This window comes from Eleutherodactylus coqui, chromosome 5 (assembly GCF_035609145.1).
Source record: "Eleutherodactylus coqui strain aEleCoq1 chromosome 5, aEleCoq1.hap1, whole genome shotgun sequence".
NCBI classification, from domain to species: Eukaryota; Metazoa; Chordata; class Amphibia; order Anura; family Eleutherodactylidae; genus Eleutherodactylus; species Eleutherodactylus coqui.
This window is the reverse complement of record NC_089841.1, coordinates 24,678,364-24,697,654: the sequence shown is the minus strand read 5'-3', so window position 1 is coordinate 24,697,654 and position 19,291 is coordinate 24,678,364. Positions and strand designations below refer to the sequence as shown.

The 19,291-nt window shown below is 50.1% G+C and overlaps 1 protein-coding gene across 3 annotated transcripts in view; it reads left to right on the top strand.

Annotated features, from left to right (window-relative positions):
- Positions 1-19,291, top strand: part of LOC136627321 (zinc finger protein 585A-like) — a 368,397-nt gene that overhangs the window by 187,323 nt on the left and 161,783 nt on the right. The window contains exon 1 of one of the 3 annotated variants that reach the window (XM_066602326.1): positions 14,549-14,685. The exons of the other annotated variants lie outside the window; for them this stretch is intronic. Coding sequence (XP_066458423.1) covers positions 14,637-14,685 — 49 coding nt within the window. The 5' untranslated portion in view covers positions 14,549-14,636. Of the gene's footprint in view, positions 1-14,548; positions 14,686-19,291 lie in introns of those variants that run through there. 3 annotated transcript variants of the gene reach the window in all.

The window sequence follows — 19,291 nt, the reverse complement described above, 5'->3', positions numbered from 1 at the left end:
TCAGCCCTCAGTTTGGCGTAGTTATGGGAGTCCAGTTCACTCAGATCGTAATAGGCTTTTTGGGCCTCCCCTGACAGAAAAGGGGCCACGACATCTGCCCATTGGTCCGTGGGCAGCCCTTCTCGCTCCACAATCCTCTCGAAGACGTGCAGGTAGGCTTCCACGTCATCTGCGGCAGTCATCTTTTTCAGCGCAGCTTGCACCGAGGCCCTTGCGGATGGTTGTCCCTCTTGGGCCCCCTGGGGGTGGGTGCTCTGACTTGCTGTGACTGCAGGCGGTTGCTTCACCACCACCTCCCGCAGTGTTGCCATTTGCTCCATTAGGAGGCGATTAGTCTCTTGTTGCATCTGCCGTGCCTCTGCCTGGGCGTTTTGTTGCTGTAAACAAATCTGCACCAGCTGTCACACCAGGGCCTCCATGGCCGCAGTCTTTTTAGATAGGGCGCCAGCGGCTTTTACCCAGGACATGCAGTGTTATCCGCTGGTGTCAATTCTTGCCCGCATCCGAAACACCATATGTGGGAGGACAGCTTGGTAGCGTGCGGGTTGGCGGCAATCAGAGACGGAAAACCAGCGTCTGTAGTCCAAAAGCAGGCGTGACCTGCGTTTATTTTATAACAGAAAACAAAAGTCCAGCCTTAGCTTCAGGCAAACAAAAATTATAGTCCAAACATACAGCTCTCAGGCCGTCCCGGCCTGACCAGGTCGCTCTTGGTAAGTGCAGCGCAAGGCAGGCTCCTGACTCCAGCCGGTCACACAGGCTGCCCGGGTTCAGCAGTCATCTTAGTCCCCCCCTGTGGCCGTGCATCTGCTACCTTTTATATGCCCCATTCTGGCTCAGTCTCAGCCCCTGGGCTGATTGACCTCGCCCACACCCTGTAGTGGAGGAGGTGGAATGGATGGCACCACTACCAACTTGACATCCATTCCAAAAAAAACAGCCCCGGATTTTTAAAGAACAGATCTCCAGCAACTGCTTGCTGGAGACCACATTACACTCCAGGTTTTCCCACGTCCCAATAGCGGGACGTGACCCTCCTCCAGCCCCCTTATGCGTAATACCGGAACCCAGGGGTGACGTAGCGACCATCCACCACTACGCCCCTCAGTACCTCACCCTATTAATGATGGTAAAGCTGCACTTAAACGAGAGGCCAAAATTTTGGTAAGACGCTTCATGTCTACATTATTAAGGATATGGGACGGTAGTTCTGTTTATCTAGCAAATCTCTTTCAGACTTTGGTATCATGGAGATGGCTGCCAAAAGAGAAGTCTGACCTATTTGCTGTCCATCTCAGACGGCGTTAAAATAATTTGCAAGATGTGTGTGCAGAATGGGGGGAAAATTTTTATAGTAAGAAGAAGAAAAGCCATCTGGTCCCGGCTGTTTATTAATTTTCAATGTTTTTTTTAGCTTCTGTGACTTCTTCTCCTGGGGTGATTTTTGCAGCCAAGTATTCTAAGAATGAGCTAGGAAGAATGGGAAATGTAATATCGTGAAAGTAAGAGGTTAGCTGTTCAGGGGACGGGTGATTTGACTGGGAGTAAGGTTTATCCAAAAATTGTCTGAACTCTGATACTATAGTGCAGTGATGTCGAACCTTTTAGAGACCGAGTGCCCAAACTGCAACCTAAAACCCACTTATTTATCGCAAAGTACCAACACATCAGGGGGCGGGGCTTATTACGATGTATGATTTTACCCCCGTCGTTCTAAAAAGGTCAGGGCCGCTTGAAAATAGACAGCGTGCAGATTTTGACTGCTTTTTGGATGCGGAAATAGTGCAGAACGTCCTCAGGGGAAATTTCTGTGGAAAATTCTGCAGCATTTCCGCATCCAAAAAGTAGTCAAAATCTGCACCATGTCTATTTTGAAACAGCCCTGCCCATTTCCGCCACCTGTAAACATACCCCAGTGGTAATAGTAACATCCCCCCCCAGCAGCCCCAGCGGTAATAGTGACCCCCACATCATAGCGGCCCCAGCGGTAATAGTGACCCACAGCGCTCCAGCGGTAATAGTGACCCGCCACAGCGATAATAGTGACCCCCACCACACAGCAGCCCCAGCGGTAATAGTGACCCCCACCCAGCAGTAATAGTGACACCCACCCCCCAGGCAATAATAGTGACCCCCACATCACAGCGGCCCCAGTGGTAATAGTGACCCCCACAGCAGCCACAGCTGTGATAGTGACCACCACCCCACAGCGGCCCCAGAGGTAATAGTGACCTCCACCCCACAGCGGCCCCAGAGATAATAGTGACCCCGCCCCACAGCGGCCCTCAGTGCATTAGGGACACCCCACAGCGACCCCAGCGGTAATAGTGACCCCCACCCCCCAGCGGCCCCCAGTGCATTAGGGACACCCCCCAGCGGCCCCCAGTGCATTAGGGACACCCCCAGCAGCCCCCAGTGCAGTAGGACACCCACCAGCAGCCCCCAGTGCAGTAGTGACACCCCCCAGCGGCCGCCCCATTGCAGTAGTGACACCCCCCAACGGCCCCCCAGTGCAGTAGTGACACCCCCCAGCGGCCGCCCCATTGCAGTAGTGACACCCCCCAACGGCCCCCCAGTGCAGTAGTGACACCCCCCAGCGGCCCCCCTCAGTGCAGTAGTGACACCCCCCCCAGTACAGTAGTGACAACCCCCAGTGCAGTAGTGACACCCCCCAGCGGCCCCCAGTGCAGTAGTGACACCCCACAGTGCCCCTCCCGAGACCCACATACTTATCTCCTCCTCCTGGAAGCTCAGCTCCTCCTCTAGTCAGCGATGGTCCCAGCATGCATATTAACTTTTTCTTACCCACTTCTGCCTCAATAGGTAATTCCCAGCAACCTGATTGGTTGTTTGGTGAATCAGCCAACCCAAATAACCAATCACGCTGCTGGGAATTGCTGATTGTGGCAGAAGTGAGGAAGAAAGAGTTAATATGCTCCCGGCACACACTCTGACTTCAGTGTGCTGCCAGACGCCTCCCCCTCCCGGCGGAACCAAGTAGTAGGGGACGTCGGGGCAGGGGGGAGGGGGATTCCATCTGCACACTGAAGTCAGTGTGTGCCGGGATCAGCACGGCTAGCAGTGCCTTTTGTGAATGCCGGCAGGGAAGCCGCGGCTCCTGCTGGTATTCACAAGTGGTGAGCGGCCGATGGGGCGCGTGCCAGTAGGGAGGGCTCTGCGTGCCACCTCTGCTATAGTGAGTGGGTTTGCCGTGATTGTATTATGCCTAGTACGGAGCCTGAAAAAGGGCTTATCGTGGGGCTGGCTCATAGCCTGCGAGCTAAGGGAGTAGAAGGTTTGTTATTTAACACATGAAAGCGTTGGTGGGACCATCTTAGTTTGCACTCAACAAGTTCTGAAATACATAGGTCTAGTTCTGTCCTAGCCTGAGCGATTAATCTTAAATTCTCCCGAGATGGGTGCTTTTTGGCCTTGTCTTCTAATTGTAGAACTTTTTGCTCTAATTCTAGTTGTCGGGATAGGCGCTCTCTTTTGTCGGGCTGAAATTTAGATAAGGGCGCAGCGGAGAACTACCTTATGCGCCTCCCACAGTGAGATGGGCGAGGAGGTGGAGGGGTTTTTATAGCAAAGTATTCTTCTAATTGTGGTGTTATCAGAGACAGTACCTCGGGGAGTGCTAGAAGGGAATCATTAATGGCCCATGTGGTATTAGTGGGCTTTGACATTAAAGAGCTGCATGATATTGATACTGGGCTGGGGTCCGACCAAGGAGCAGAGAGAACTTTAGAACAGGTTATTTGTGGCAGGAAGGAGGTGGGTATTAGAATGCAGTCTTTTCTCCTATATAGAGAGTGTGGGGCTGAAAAATGCATAAAATCTTTGGTAGTGGGGTTGGTTTCCCTCCAGGAATCGACTAGGTGGTGCTGGCCGAGCAATACTCGAAGGTTATGTGACAGGGATGGCTGCGGTGGTAGCAGAGGTGTCAGAAGAGTTATGTAGTTTCTGTCCAGGCCCGGGTCCAAAATGCAATTTGAGTCTCCGCACAGTATGACCGTCCCATGTTTATTTGCCTCTACCAGTTCAAAAATGTTTTAAGAAAATTGATTTGTCTGGTATTCGGGGTATAGTAAGAGACAATGGTTACCGGCACATCTTGAATTATACCCGTGAGTAATAGATAACGGCCTTCGGGGTCGGAAATAGTTGTTGTGTGGGTAAAGGGGACGGACCGGTTGAAGCATATTGTGACCCCTTTTGTTTTGGATGAAGCGGTTGATGAAAAAAAAGTGGGGTAATGGGTGGAGAGATAACGCGGGGAGGAATTAGTGGAGAAATGAGTTTCTTGTAAGCATACAATATCGGCATGCACTCTTTTATAATAGCGGAAAGCTTTGGATCGTTTCTTGGGGGAATTAAAGCCCTGTACATTGTGCGAGATAATTTTTAAAGTCATGGGGGGGATATAAAGAACTGTAAAGATTGCATATCTGGGGGTCCCAGCCCCACGAGAGAAGAGCAGGGGGAGTGAGTGAGGGAAAGGGGGGGTGGGAGGGATGTGGAGAAGGTGGCCAACCTGTAAATTCAACATGGAAGACATTTAAGACATTACAAATAACTTGCATGGGAAGAGCTATTTTGGTGGCCACAACAGCAACTATTCGTGGGAACGACACACCGCAACAGTGCCAAAGAGGCGCTCTTAAGCTTTCTACAAAATATAAAGAGGAGGAGATCCAAGTTCATGGGGAGGTCGGGGGATAAAATAAAAAATAAGAGAGAGGAAAGGAAGAAGCAGAGGAAAAGTGAAAATAAAAGTAAGGTAAAAAAGAGAAGGGGGAAAGAATTAGAAAAGGAGAGGTGGTTTGTAGTGTAGGGCGTATAGGCCCCAAGAACTAAACTCTAGAGTCCATTGACCAAAGATAACCGGAATCCCAGTCCATGGGTAGTATCGGGCAGAACCTTCCATTTCCCTCATTCCAGTCCTTATTTTTTTTTCATTCTTTTTTACTTCTATTGGCGGAGGGGCGATTCTATATGCATACATGAAGGTAGTCCGTAAGTGATAGAGGTATCGCTGCCGAGTTGCCCGCGTCAATCTTATATTTTTCATTCACATTAGGAGGCTATAAAGTTCGCCTGTGGAACATAGGAGTTGGGAGGGCTTTGGAGAAAGGAAAGTATACCCATGGGCATAACATGTCCGACAATGTATTTAAGGGTGTTGGAGACTCTTTAGTTGGAGTTGGATATTTTTCTTGGAAAGGCACCCTCAAGGTCAGTCCGACTTGAATGGTGGGAGAGAGCACCTCCCAAAATTATGGCTCGCAGTTGCTCATTGGTCTCCGGGGAGATCTAGAGGGTTGTGATGCATCTGGTGAGCCTGGTTGCTGGGCTGGGAGTTGGAAGCACTGGTCAGTGAAGCAGCGCCAAGCTCCTTCCGGGGACAGGATAGTATAGGTCTTAGTTTGGAAGGGGAATGTCAGTTTAAACGGGAAGCCCCACCTATACTGAATGAGCTTTTGCTGCAGAATTTCCAAATAGGGCTTGAGAGCTCTCCTTTTAGAAGCATTGAAGGGGCCAGGTCAGGGAATAAATAATAATCGTGACCCTGCAAGGAGAGCTTTGAGATGGAGCAAGCCGTATTAAGCAGTTGTTCTTTAGTGCGGTGGTAGTGCATTTTCAGGACAACGTCTCTTGTTGGGCCCTAAGCCTTGCGGGCTCTCAAAGCTCTGTGGACTCTGTCCATCTCCAGCTGTTCTATAGGAATATTGGGGCATAACTCCTGGAAAAGGGCCGTTTTGGTGGATTGAAGATCTTGAATGGATTTTGGGAGGCCCTGTATTCGTAGGTTGTCTCTACGAGCTCTGTTTTCAGCGTCTTCCCACTTTTCATGGAGGATGAGGATTTCCTCGTGTAGCTGCTCCACTTCTTTTTCATGGGACTCAAGGACTGTAGTTGCATTATCCATGTGGTCTTCCAGCGCAGCTGTTCGGTATCGAAGGTCTCGGATTTCCTTGACGAGTTTGGAGGTTATGTCGTTAGAGATTTGTGATAATTCTTTTTTCAGCATTAGCTGAATTTGGGGTAATAGTGAATCGGAGAGGGAAGCTGCAGTAGCCTCCAACTCCACAGGACATCCTGAAGCACAGTCTAGGGAGGGTATGGGGTCCTCCGTTGATGAGCGGGAAGATTCATCGAAGGTGGTCAGCGTCAGTAGCAGCTTTGATGATCTTTTGGTCGCTGAGTGCGATGGAGTATTTTTTCCCGTTTTCAGCAGACTCATGATGTCGATAGCTACAGCAGTTAGGCAGCAAGCTATAAGGTTGGGGTAGGGATTAGGATCTCCTCTAGTCGGCGAGCTCTGTAGGCACTTGGTACTGGTAGGACTACATTAGGGACTTACGTTCACCTATGAGACCAAATGTCGCCCACTGTGTTTTCATGGGCAAGAAAGGAGACATACTAGTGTCAGAGAGCGTGGGGGGTAAATGCCACAGAAAGAATGCGAGGCACTGTCTGCTAGCTGCTGATGTGCTGCTTCTGGAGTGTGATGAGTGAGCACAGTAAGGGGGTCCTGGGCTGCAGCCTCTGGATGTATGTGCCAGTCTCTCTCCTATGATGCTGGCTCTGCTCCTCAGGGGTTTCAGTGGAGTTTTGCAGACCACTAGCAGAGGGGGGAGGGGATCGCTCTTGCTCAGAGCTGGAGCAGCAGGCTTTCTCCTAGTGCTGTGTAATGCTCTGCAGCTGCTGTCGGCCCCTCTCACTGCTCCGCTGTAACTCATGTCTGTGAAAGAGATGAGCGAGCATACTCGTCCGAGCTTGATGCTCGTTCGAGTATTAGGGTACTCGAGATGCTCGTTACTCGAGACGAGCACCACGCGATGTTCAAGTCACTTTCATTTTCTTCCCTGAGAAATTTGCACGCTTTTCTGGCCAATAGAAAGACAGTGAAGGCATTACAACTTCCTCCTGTGACGTTCCAGCCCTATCCCACCCCTCTGCAGTGAGTGGATGGGGAGATCAGGTGATACGCGAGTATTAAAATCTGCCCCGCCCGCGGCTCGCCACAGGTGCATTCTGACAGAGATCAGGGAAAGTGCTGTCTTGCTGTAGCTATTATAGGGAGAGTGTTAGGTGTTATATTCATCTTCAAGAACCCCAACGGACCTTCTTAGGGCCACATCTGACCGTGTGCAGTACTGTTGAGGCTGCTGGGAGCAGTGTTGCATAATTTTTTTTTTGTATATCGGGCGTGCAGACCATAGCGTCCTCAGTCTGCAGTCATTTTACAGAGTATAGGGGCAGTACTGGTGAGGCAGGGACAGTGGGAAAGGTGAGAGATATACTGGCTATATAGGCTGTGTGGTTGTTCCCAAAAAGTTATACTATACTATATTTGGTCTGCCTGTCACTGCCTTCAGTTTACTGCGTCTCTGCTTGTGGTAGTAGTTGGTGAATTAATACCCAGCCTTGCGCATAATTGTTTCCTGGCTCTGCTGTGCGTTCCGTATGCGAAGTCAGCCTCCAACAGGGAAATCGAAATACAGTGTATATCACAGGCAGTGTGGTTGTTCCCAAAAAGTTTAAAAATATACTATATTTGGCCTGCCTGTCGCTGCCTTCAGTTTACTGCGTCTCTGCTGGGGGTAGTAGTTGGTGAATTAATACCCAGCCTTGCGCATAATTGTTTCCTGCCTCTGCTGTGCGTTCCGTACGCGAAGTCAGCCTGCAACCGCAGGCCAATAAGCAGCACATTTAATTACAGCGTTCTGTTTCTGCTAATCTCGTAATACACCATGCTGAGGGGTAGGGGTAGGCCTAGAGGACGTGGACGCGGGCGAGGACGCGGAGACCCAAGTCAGGGTGTGGGCACAGGCCGAGCTCCTGATCCAGGTGTATCGCAGCCGACTGCTGCGGGATTAGGAGAGAGACAAGTTTCTGGGGTCCCCAGATTCATCTCACAATTAATGGGTCAACGCGGTAGACCTTTATTAGAAAATGAGCAGTGTGAGCAGGTCCTGTCGTGGATGGCAGAAAGTGCATCCAGCAATCTATCGACCACACAGTCTTCTACACCGTCCACAGCTGCAACTCTGAATCCTCTGGCTGCTGCTCCTCCTTCCTCCCAGCCTCCTCACTCTATAAAAATGACACATTCTGAGGAGCAGGCAGACTCCCAGGAACTGTTCTCGGGCCCCTGCCCAGATTGGACAGCAATGGTTCCTCTGCCACCGGAGGAGTTTGTCGTGACCGATGCCCAACCTTTGGAAAGTTCCCGGGGTCCGGGGGATGAGGCTGGGGACTTCCGGCAACTGTCTCAAGAGCTTTCAGTGGGTGAGGAGGACGATGACGATGAGACACAGTTGTCTATCAGTGAGGTAGTAGTAAGGGCAGTAAGTCCGAGGGAGGAGCGCACAGAGGATTCGAAGGAAGAGCAGCTGGACGATGAGGTGACTGACCCCACCTGGTTTGCTAAGCCTACTGAGGACAGGCCTTCAGAGGGGCAGGCAAGTGCAGCAGCAGGGCAGGTTGGAAGAGGCAGTGCGGTGGCCAGCGGTAGAGGCAGGGCCAGACCGAATAATCCACCAACTGTTTCCCAAAGCGCCCCCTCGCGCCATGCCACCCTGCAGAGGCCGAGGTGCTCAAAGGTGTGGCAGTTTTTCACTGAGAGTGCAGACGACCGACGAACTGTGGTGTGCAAGGTTTGTCGTGGAGCCACCACCACCAGCCTCACCACCACCAGCATGCGCAGGCATATGATGGCCAAGCACCCCACAAGGTGGGACGAAGGCCGTTCACTGCCTCCGGTTTGCACCACTGCCTCTCCCCCTGTGCCCCAACCTGCCACTGAGATCAAACCCCCCTCTCAGGACACAGGTACGACCGTCTCCCGGCCTGCACCCACACCCTCACCTCCGCTGTCCTTGGCCCCATCCAGCAATGTCTCTCAGCGCAGCGTCCAGCCGTCGCTAGCGCAACTGTTTGAGCGCAAGCGCAAGTACGACGCCACGCACCCGCACGCTCAAGCGTTAAACGGGCACATAGCCAAATTGATCAGCCTGGAGATGCTGCCGTATAGGCTTGTGGAAACGGAGGCTTTCAAAAACATGATGGCGGCGGTGGCCCCGCGCTACTCTGTTCCCAGTCGCCACTACTTTTCCCGATGTGCCGTTCCAGCCCTGCAGGACCACGTCTCCCGCAACATTGTACGCGCCCTCACCAACGCGGTTACTGGCAAGGTCCACTTAACAACGGACACGTGGACAAGCACAGGCGGGCAGGGCCACTATATCTCCCTGATGGCACATTGGGTAAATTTAGTAGAGGCTGGGACCAAGTCAGAGCCTGGGACCGCTCACGTCCTACCCACCCTCAGAATTGCGGGCCCCAGCTCGGTGCTGGTATCTGCGACGGTGTATGCTTCCTCCACTAAACCACCCTCCTCCTCCTCCTACGCAACCTCTGTCTCGCAATCAAGATGTGTCAGCAGCAGCACATCGCCAGCAGTCGGTGTCGCGCGGCGTGGCAGCACAGCGGTGGGCAAGCGTCAGCAGGCCGTGCTGAAACTACTCAGCTTAGGAGAGAAGAGGCACACGGCCAACGAACTGCTGCAGGGTCTGACAGAGCAGACCGACCGCTGGCTTTCGCCGCTGAGCCTCCAACCGGGCATGGTCGTGTGTGACAACGGCCGTAACCTGGTGGCGGCTCTGCAGCTCGGCAGCCTCATGCACGTGCCATGCCTGGCCCACGTCTTTAATTTGGTGGTTCAGCGCTTTCTGAAAAGCTACCCACGCTTGTCAGACCTGCTCGGAAAGGTGCGCCGGGTCAGCGCACATTTCCACAAGTCCAACACGGACGCTACCACCCTGCGGACCCTACAACATTGGTTTAATCTGCCAGTGCACCGACTGCTGTGCGACGTGCCCACACGGTGGAACTCTACACTCCACATGTTGGCCAGGCTCTATGAGCAGCGTAGAGCTATAGTGGAATACCAACTCCAACATGGGCAGCGTAGTGGGAGTCAGCCTCCTTAATTCTTTACAGAAGAGTGGGCCTGGTTGGCAGACATCTGCCAGGTCCTTGGAAACTTTGAGGAGTCTACCCAGATGGTGAGCGGCGATGCTGCAATCATTAGCGTCACCATTCCTCTGCTATGCCTCTTGAGAAGTTCCCTGCAAAGCATAAAGGCAGACGCTTTGCGCTCGGAAACGGAGGCGGGGGAAGACAGTATGTCGCTGGATAGTCAGAGCACCCTCATGTCTATATCTCAGCGCGTTGAGGAGGAGGAGCATCAGGAGGATGAGGACGAGGGGGAAGAGACAGCTTGGCCCACTGCTGAGGGTACCCATGCTGCTTGCCTGTCATCCTTTCAGCGTGTATGGCCTAAGGAGGAGGATCCTGAAAGTGATCTTCCTAGTGAGGACAGCCATGTGTTGCGTACAGGTACCCTGGCACACATGGCTGACTTCATGTTAGGATGCCTTTCTCGTGGCCCTCGCGTTACACGCATTCTGGCCACTACGGATTACTGGGTGCACACACTGCTCGACCCACGGTATAAGGAGAACCTTTCCACTCTCATTCCCGAAGAGGAAAGGGGTTCGAGAGTGATGCTATACCACAGGACCCTGGCGGACAAACTGATGGTAAAATTCCCATCCGACAGCGCTAGTGGCAGAAGACGCAGTTCCGAGGGCCAGGGAGCACTGTAAAAGGATGGTGAGGAAGTACGTAGCCGATCGCACGACCGTCCTCCGTGATGCCTCTGCTCCCTACAACTACTGGGTGTCGAAGCTGGACACGTGGCCTGAACTCGCGCTGTATGCCCTGGAGGTGCCTGCTTGTCCTGCGGCTAGCGTCTTGTCAGAGAGGGTGTTTAGTGCGGCTGGGGGAATCATCACGGATAAGCGTACCCGCCTGTCAACCGACAGTGCCGACAGGCTTACACTCATAAAGATGAACAAAGCCTGGATTTCCCCAGACTTCTCTTCTCCACCAGCGGACAGCAGCGGTACCTAAACAATACATAGGCTGCACCCGCGGATGGAAGCATCGTTCTCTATCACCATAAAAAACAGGGGCCTTTTAGCTTCATCAATCTGTGTATTATATTCATCCTCCTCCTCCTGCTCCTCCTCCTGAAACCTCACGTAATCACGCCGAACGGGCAATTTTTCTTAGGCCCACAAGGCTCAGTCATATTACTTTTGTAAACAATGTTTATACGTTTCAATTCTAATTAAAGCGTTGAAACTTGCACCTGAACCAATTTTTATTTTAACTGGGCTGCCTCCAGGCCTAGTTACAAATTAAGCCACAGTAACCAAAGCGATTAATGGGTTTCACCTGCCCTCTTGGTTGGGCATGGGCAATTTTTCTGAGGTACATTTGTACTGTTGGTACACCAATTTTTTTGGGCCCTCGCCTACCGTGTAATCCTTGTAATTTTTATGGGCTTCGACTGCACTCATGGTACAGCAAGGTGTGTGGGGTTGGCCTACACTTTTGCTACATAAATGTAACTGGGGCCTTGTCTATACAGCAACTACTGAAATATGAAATAGACTGTTATCTCCCTAAACTGTTGCAACGGGAATTTTACTGGGGCCTGTCTTGATTGCTACTACTACTGAAATGGAACTAAGACTGCGCTCCTCCTATACTGCTGCTTCGGAATTGTTACTGGGGCCTGTCTTGAGTGCTACTATTACTGAAATGGAACTAAGACTGTGCTCCCCCTATACTGCTGCTTCGGAATTGTTACTGGGGCCTGTCTGGACTGCTACTACTACTGAAATGGAACTAATACTGTGCTCCCCCTATAATGCTGCTACTGATATGTTACTGGGGCCTGTCCCTAATGCTACCGCTGAAATGTTACTAATTCTGGGCTCTGCCTATACCGCTGCTAATGCTATGTCACTGGGGTATGGAAACGGAGGCTTCCAAAAGACATGATGGCGGCGAGGCCATTTCCCACCAACGCGGTTACTGTTAAGGTGCATATAACCACGGACACGTGGACAGGACACGTAGTGCCTCAAAAACATCCCCCTCCTCCTCCAACAATGAAAACATTCTTGGCAAATACCTTTGCATTGGTCCGTCTGGTGGCAGTCCAAGAATTTCACCTTTAACGACACAACAAGAGAGCCCCCCCGCCACGGCCCACTTAATCCTGGCCACATTCCGAAAACCAACGAAATAAAACCGCGCTACTAAGTCCGCAGTCGCCACCACATTCCCACCAACGCGGTTACTGTTAAGGTACATATTACCAGTCTGACTGGGGCATGCACTGTGGGCCGAAGCCCACCTGTATTGTATGTGACGTTAGCTCTGCTGAGCAGGGCACTGCAATGGGATTTATTTATGTACCGCCGATGGGTTCCAGGGAGCCACCCATGCTGTGGGTCCACAGGGACTTCACATTAGTGAGTTGTACCTGCCTGTGTCTATGTATTAAAAAAATTCCCCGGTCTGACTGGGGAATGCAATGTGGGCCGAAGCCCACCTGCATTTAATTGGACGTTACCTCAGCTGTGCTGGGCAATGCAATGGGATTTATTTACGTACCGCCGGTGGCTTCCTGGGACCCACCTATGCTGTTGGTCCACACGGAGTTGTAACTGCATGTGTCTACTTATAAAGAACCCCAGTCTGACTGGGGCATGCAGTGTGGGCCGAAACCCATCTGCATTAAACCTGATGTTACCTCAGCTGTGCTGGGCACTGCAATGGGATTTATGTACCGCAGGTGGGTTCCAGGGAGCCACCCATGCTGTGGGTCCACAGGGACTTCACATAGGGGATTTGTACCTGCCTGTGTTTATGAATTAAAAACCCCGGTCTGACTGGGGAATGCAGTGTTGGCCGAAGCCCGCCTGCATGTAATCTGACGTTAGCTTTGCTGTCCAGGGCACTGCAATGGGATATATTTATGTACCGCCGGTGGCTTCCTGGGACCCACCCATGCTGTCGGTCCACATGGAGTTGCAACTGCATGTGTCTACTTATAAAGAACCCCAGTCTGACTGGGGCATGCAGTGTGGGCCGAAGCCCACCTGCATTAAATCTGACGTTAGCTCTGCTGTCCAGGGCACTGCAATGGGATACATTTATGTACAGCCGGTGGGTTCCAGGGAGCCACCCATGCTGTGGGTGCACACGGAATTCCCATTGCGGAGTCGTACCTGCCTGTGACTATTTATAAAAAATCCCGGTCTGACTGGGGCATGCAGTGTGGGCCGAAGCCCACCTGTATTTCATCTGACGTTAGCTCTACTATCCAGGGCAGTGCATTGGGACAAACTACAGGAGCAATACAGCGCTAATGAGACGTGCACAGCTATGCTAGCATAGGAGTCCATTGTAGGCCCGCGATTGCTGAGGGTTTGTGCAGAGGCCTATGTCCTGGGTGCAGTGAAAGTCAGCTTCCTGCCTAGGATTGCTGAAGCTGTGGGACGAGGTCTATGTCGTGGGCGCGGTGCAAGTCTGCCATGTTTGGCCGCTCAGATCAATTTTTTGTTCATGTGTTGGGCTTCCTAGGACCCCCTTATGCTGTTGGTGCAAACTTAGTTCCCATCGCGGTGTTTGACCTGTCTGGCACAAAGGCACTGACTGACCCTTGCAGTGTGGATTGAGCTATGCGACACCTTGACAGAATGAATAGTGTGTGGCACATGGGTTCCCCATTGCTATGCCCACGTGTGCAGCTCCTGATGGAGGTGGCACAGGATTGGATTTCTCATTGCTTCTGTACAGCATTGTGGGCTATCGCCCCGCCCCTTTTAAAGAGGGTCGCTGCCTGGCCCTGCCAACCCTCTGCAGTGTGTGCCTCTGGTTCCTCCTCATGGCAGACGCACTTATAAATAGACATGAGGGTGGTGTGGCTATGTGCCCAGCGTGTGGCATGAGGGCAGCTGAAGGCTGCGCAGGGACACTTTGGTGTGCGCTGTGGACACTGGGTCGTGTGGGGGGGGGGGGGGGGGTTGGGCAGCATGTAACCCAGGAGAAGAGGCAGCGGAGTGTCATGCAGGCAGTGATTGTGCTTTGTTGGAGGTAGTGTGGTGCTTAGCTAAGGTGTGCATTGCTAATGAGGGTTTTTCAGAAGTAAAAATTGTTGGGAGGGGGGGGCACTCTTGCCGCTATTGTGGCTTAATAGTGGGACCTGGGAACTTGAGATGCAGCCCAACATGTAGCCCCTCGCCTGCCCTATCCGTTTCTGTGTCGTTCCCATCACTTTCTTGAATTTCACAGATTTTCACAAATGAAAACCTTAGCGAGCATCGGCGATATACAAAAATGCTCGGGTCGCCCATTGACTTCAATGGGGTTCGTTACTCGAAACGAACCCTCGAGCATCGCGAAAAGTTCGACTCGAGTAACGAGCACCCGAGCATTTTGGTGCTCGCTCATCTCTAGTCTGTGATACAGCAGCAGCTCTCCCTGTATCTTCAGCCCTGTCAGTGTCCTCTGTGGCTGCAGAGCTCAGCCTCCCCACTATAGCAGTCCCTGGGCTGCAGAGCCCTTATCAGTGTCCCAGATGCAGGGGAGATGGGTGAGTGTTTACACCGAGCCCTGCTCTCTGCACGGACGGCTCAGCGCAGGATAAGGGAGATGTGAGAGGAAGTTTCCACTTCACTGATTGTCAGTGCCGGAGGAATCAGGGAATGTGGCAGGGAATCCCCTCAACTCCGGAGCAGCACCTTCTACAAGCTGGTATGGGGAAGGCTTGGAGCCCTGTCTGGCAGTGGGGGAGGCGTGTAACTTCAGGCCGGAGGCCCCAGGGATTCAATGGGCCGTGGTAGGCTGTAAATCAGAGCCACAGCTCAGCAGAAGACGCAGCTCTGAGCTCCCCTGGGTTGTAGAGGGTTATGGGGACCCGATAAGAAGCCTCTAGCAGTCAGGAGAGGAAGGGAAACTTTGTTTTTTCTGGCTGGTAGCAGGAGCAATGGAGTTCAGCAACTTCTCCCTCTGAGTGCCAAGCCACGCCCCCTCCCTGTCACCACTATCTGATGTCACCGGTCACTATTATGTCACTACTGTCACCACTATCTGATGTCACCTGTCACTATTCTGTCACTACTGTCACAACTATCTGATGTCACCTGTCACTATTCTGTCACTACCGTCACCACTATCTGATGTCACCGGTCACTATTATGTCACTACTGTCAGCACTATCTGATGTCACCGGTCACTATTCTGTCACTACCGTCACCACTAACTGATGTCACCGGTCACTATTCTGTCACTACCGTCACCACTAACTGATGTCATCGGTCACTATTCTGTCACTACCGTCACCACTATCTGAGGTCACCTGTCACTATTCTGTCACAACTGTCACCACTATCTGATGTCACCTGTCACTATTCTGTCACTACCGTCACCACTATCTTATGTCACCTGTCACTATTCTGTCACTACTGTCACCACTATCTGATGTCACCGCTCACTACTGTCACCACTATCTGATGTCACCGCTCACTACTGTCACCACTATCTGATGTCACCAGTCACTATTCTGTCACTACTGTCACCACTATCTGATGTCACCGCTCACTACTGTCACCACTATCTGATGTCACCAGTCACTATTCTGTCACTACTGTCACCACTATCTTATGTCACCGGTCACTATTCTGTCACTACCGTCACCACTATCTGATGTCACCGGTCACTCTCTCTCTGGGTATTGTAGTCCGCCCATTTCAGTTATTACTTTAACTCCACTTTTTTTATTGTTTTGCCAGCTATTTTAGGTACATAACATTTCACAGGCCATTTATAGCAATAGTTGTACAATATAGGAGGAAGATGAAAGAATGTGAAGCTCTGAACACGGAGTAATAGCCAATAAGTAGGATAAAAGGAAGCAACAAAATATTTAGAGAAAGCAATCGTGGTCTCGGCCCACAATGTGATGCTTTGAACTCGTGTCTCACATATGCATGAGGCGAGGGGTGTAGGTTCTCTTTAACCCCTTTTAGTTGCCCAGTGTTAAACCAAGGACCGCCTCATGCCTCACATATTTCAAAAACCTAATGACTGCCGTCCTTCAGGGTATTCAACAAGTATTTCCTGAGAATTTGAACCACTCAGCCCGCTTGTCCTTGAACCTTTCCACCTGCCTAGTCTGGATGCAATTATATGCCCCATTAAGCAGATGTGATGAACCACCTGGATATTTCAGTGGTATACTAGTACTTTTCCATTTTTTTGCTACGGAAGATTATAAGAACATCCTCTAAGGAGTCGTCTTTGCCACCGCTGGTCCCCACTGTTCTGTAATGTGTGACATGGAGCACCGTGCAGGTTGGATTTGGTCCTTGAGGTTTTGGAGAGGTTCGCACAAGCACCAAATATGTTGATATCTCAACAAACTCTGTTGAATGCCTTCTCCACATCAAAAGCTGGAAACAAAGAAGGCGTACCCCGAGCCCACACCACCACAATAACTGATGTAGCGTTGTACCATCTACTGTCTGCTGTCCCTTAATAAATCCCACTTGGTCCTTATCAACATTTGGTGGAACCCCAGAGAGTCTGTTGGTTAATATTTCACATATAATTTTTATATCTGTATTTAACAGGGATTTTGGTGTAAGATAAGCGGAGGGATCGGGGCTTTTACCAGCCAGAGGCAAGGTGGTAATAAGTGCCTTCAGCATCTCTGGAGGGACTTCACCTTTTGTCATTGTTTCATTGCACACCTTGGCCAGATATAAGGCTAGGGTGATTTTGTGGGCCTTGTCATAATCCCCCATAAGACTGTCTGGTCCCGGGGATTTGCTCATTTGTAGGAAATTAATGATGTTGAGTACTTCAGTCATACTAAATGGTTGTGATGGTGCCCAATACCTCCGGGGTCAGAGAAGGAGGCTTCATCCTGCTCAGAAAACTGGTTATATAGTTTTGTGTAGGTTGGCTTGTGGAATCATTGTTAGTTAGGTTATACAATGGTTTATTATTGCCTGCCCATGTATTCACAATTCCTTGAAGGTCAAAAGCCTTGTCCTGGGGGTCATTAATAAATAGAATATGAGATCAGGTTGAACGGGCCTTTACTTGTCGTAGGTTAGTTTCAGTATTCTAAAGGCCAGGCTGTGTTCATAAGGACACAATTCTTGGAGCTGTTGGTTTCAGTGGATATTTCTTTAGTTCGTTCTGGTGATTAAGAAAACTCATCAAGTCTGTACAGTCTAGATCGTAGTGATAATAGTAAGGCATTTCTCTGTTTTTTTTTGTCACATGAGGCCAGTTTTAGGAAATGATATCCCATAAATGCCTTTTGGGTGCACCATAGAGTAGATTAGTTGAGTTAAAAATAATCTGATAACATTTTTAGTGAATTAGGGGCATACTTTGGGTGTTTTAGAATATAGTTGTAAAGACTCCAAACTTTAATAGTTGGGTGGTTGAATTGTTCCTGAATGAACATAGTTATGGGTGCGTGGTCAGACTACACCATGCTGCCTATAGTGGTAGACATGACCCTACTATTAAGACCCCCATTCACCAGCATAAAATCGATCCTGCTATACATCTTGTGGAGTGTAGAAGATTTCCTTGCCGGTCCTTTTGAGGTCTATCAGTTCCCTGCTGTTGGGTCTTCCTTGGCTTTGTCAGCATAATCCCAGCTTGGATTGAATGTCTAAGGAAGTGTTATGTTGGGGTTATCCTGCCATTCTATGTGTCTGTTTCAAGTATAGTCTGTTTGTTGCTCTCCGGTACCCCAGAACCTCCAGGGCCAGCAACAGCTTAGTACGGTTTTACTGATGTGTTCGAGAAGAAAGAGGCAGAATGTCTGCCACCACATTGTTCCCATGACTGTCCTATTGATCTGGTGCCAGGTTCTGCATATCCTTGAGGGAGGGTATAGCCTCTGTCCCTTTCTGAGTTCTAACCTACTGCAAAATATATCAGATAATCTCGCCATGAGATTCATCTACAAGTCTTCTCTCCTGCTGGAGCATATTCTACTTTGTTAGAAAGAAGGATGGGTCACTCCGGCCTTGCATAGAATATCGGGGCTTGAATGCTATTGCCAAAAATATCCGTGACCCTTAATCCATGAACTGTTTGCTTGCACTGAGCTCGTATCTTTACGAATCTTGATGTACATGGAACTTTTAATCTCCTCCACATTCGTGAGGGTGTGTGGTGCAAATATAGTTGCCTATTTGTAGCCCTCCATTTCATATCTTCTTGTAATGGAAGCCTATATAAATGGCTATTTATGATTTTTTTATCCATCCATCTTGTATCTTAAATGTGAAATGCTATGAATACTCATGTGGACTTTAAACCTGTTTGGTGTAGGCTTAGTTATCCAAAACCCACTTCTTTAAAGCCTTATCCAAACTTGTGGTTTTCCAGTTGGCAAAACAGGGTGACGAGTGGAAAACCCTTGGATTGGGCATTATTGAGTATTTGGTTATGCCTTTCTGTCTGGTTAATGCCCCACCCATATTTTAGAAGTTTGTGAATGACGCCTTCAGGGACCTTTTCTATGAGTGTGTTGTCGTGTACCTCGATGATATTCTGATCTTCTCACCAGATATCCACTCACACTGTAGACAATTCCGTGTAGTACTCTAGCAATTACCCACCGCACAGCAACTCAACCCTCAACAAGCCTGGTGGTCCTTATTCTTTGCTCGATTTTATTTTATTTTTCAATTCCAGCCCACCAATAGGAATGTCAAAGCGGACACACCGTTAAGATCCTTAGATTCCAGTGATCTTAAGGAGAAGCCACAATACATCGTAGACCCTGCCAGTTTAGTAACCGTGGCTCCTGTTCAAATAAAGAATATTCCTCCTGGAAAGACATATGTACCTAAAAGAAAACTAGTTTTATCCTGGGGACACTGTTCTAAGGTAGGTGGACACCCAGTTCAACTTAAAAATATGGAGGTAATTTGTCGTCATTACCGTTGGTTAGCTATGGTGAAGGATATCCAGATCTTTTGTTTCAAAACAAGTCCTCAAAACAAAAACCTGCTGGTCTTCTTTGCCCTCTACCCATTCCAGAGATCCCATGGCAGCACATAGCCACAGAATTTATTTCGGATTTGCCCTCATCCAATGAGTGCACAATCATCTGGGTGGTCTTCAATCGTTTTTCCAAGCTGGCTTACTTCATCCCTCTGAAAGTTCATTGACCACATCTTTTGGCTACATGGTTTTCTTCTGCACATGGTGTCTGATAGGAAGGTCCAGTTTACTTCAAGATGTTGGAGGGCTCTTTGTAAGCTTATGGATGCATCCCTGGACTTCTCCTTACCATCCACAGTCTAATGGGCAGGTTAAACATACC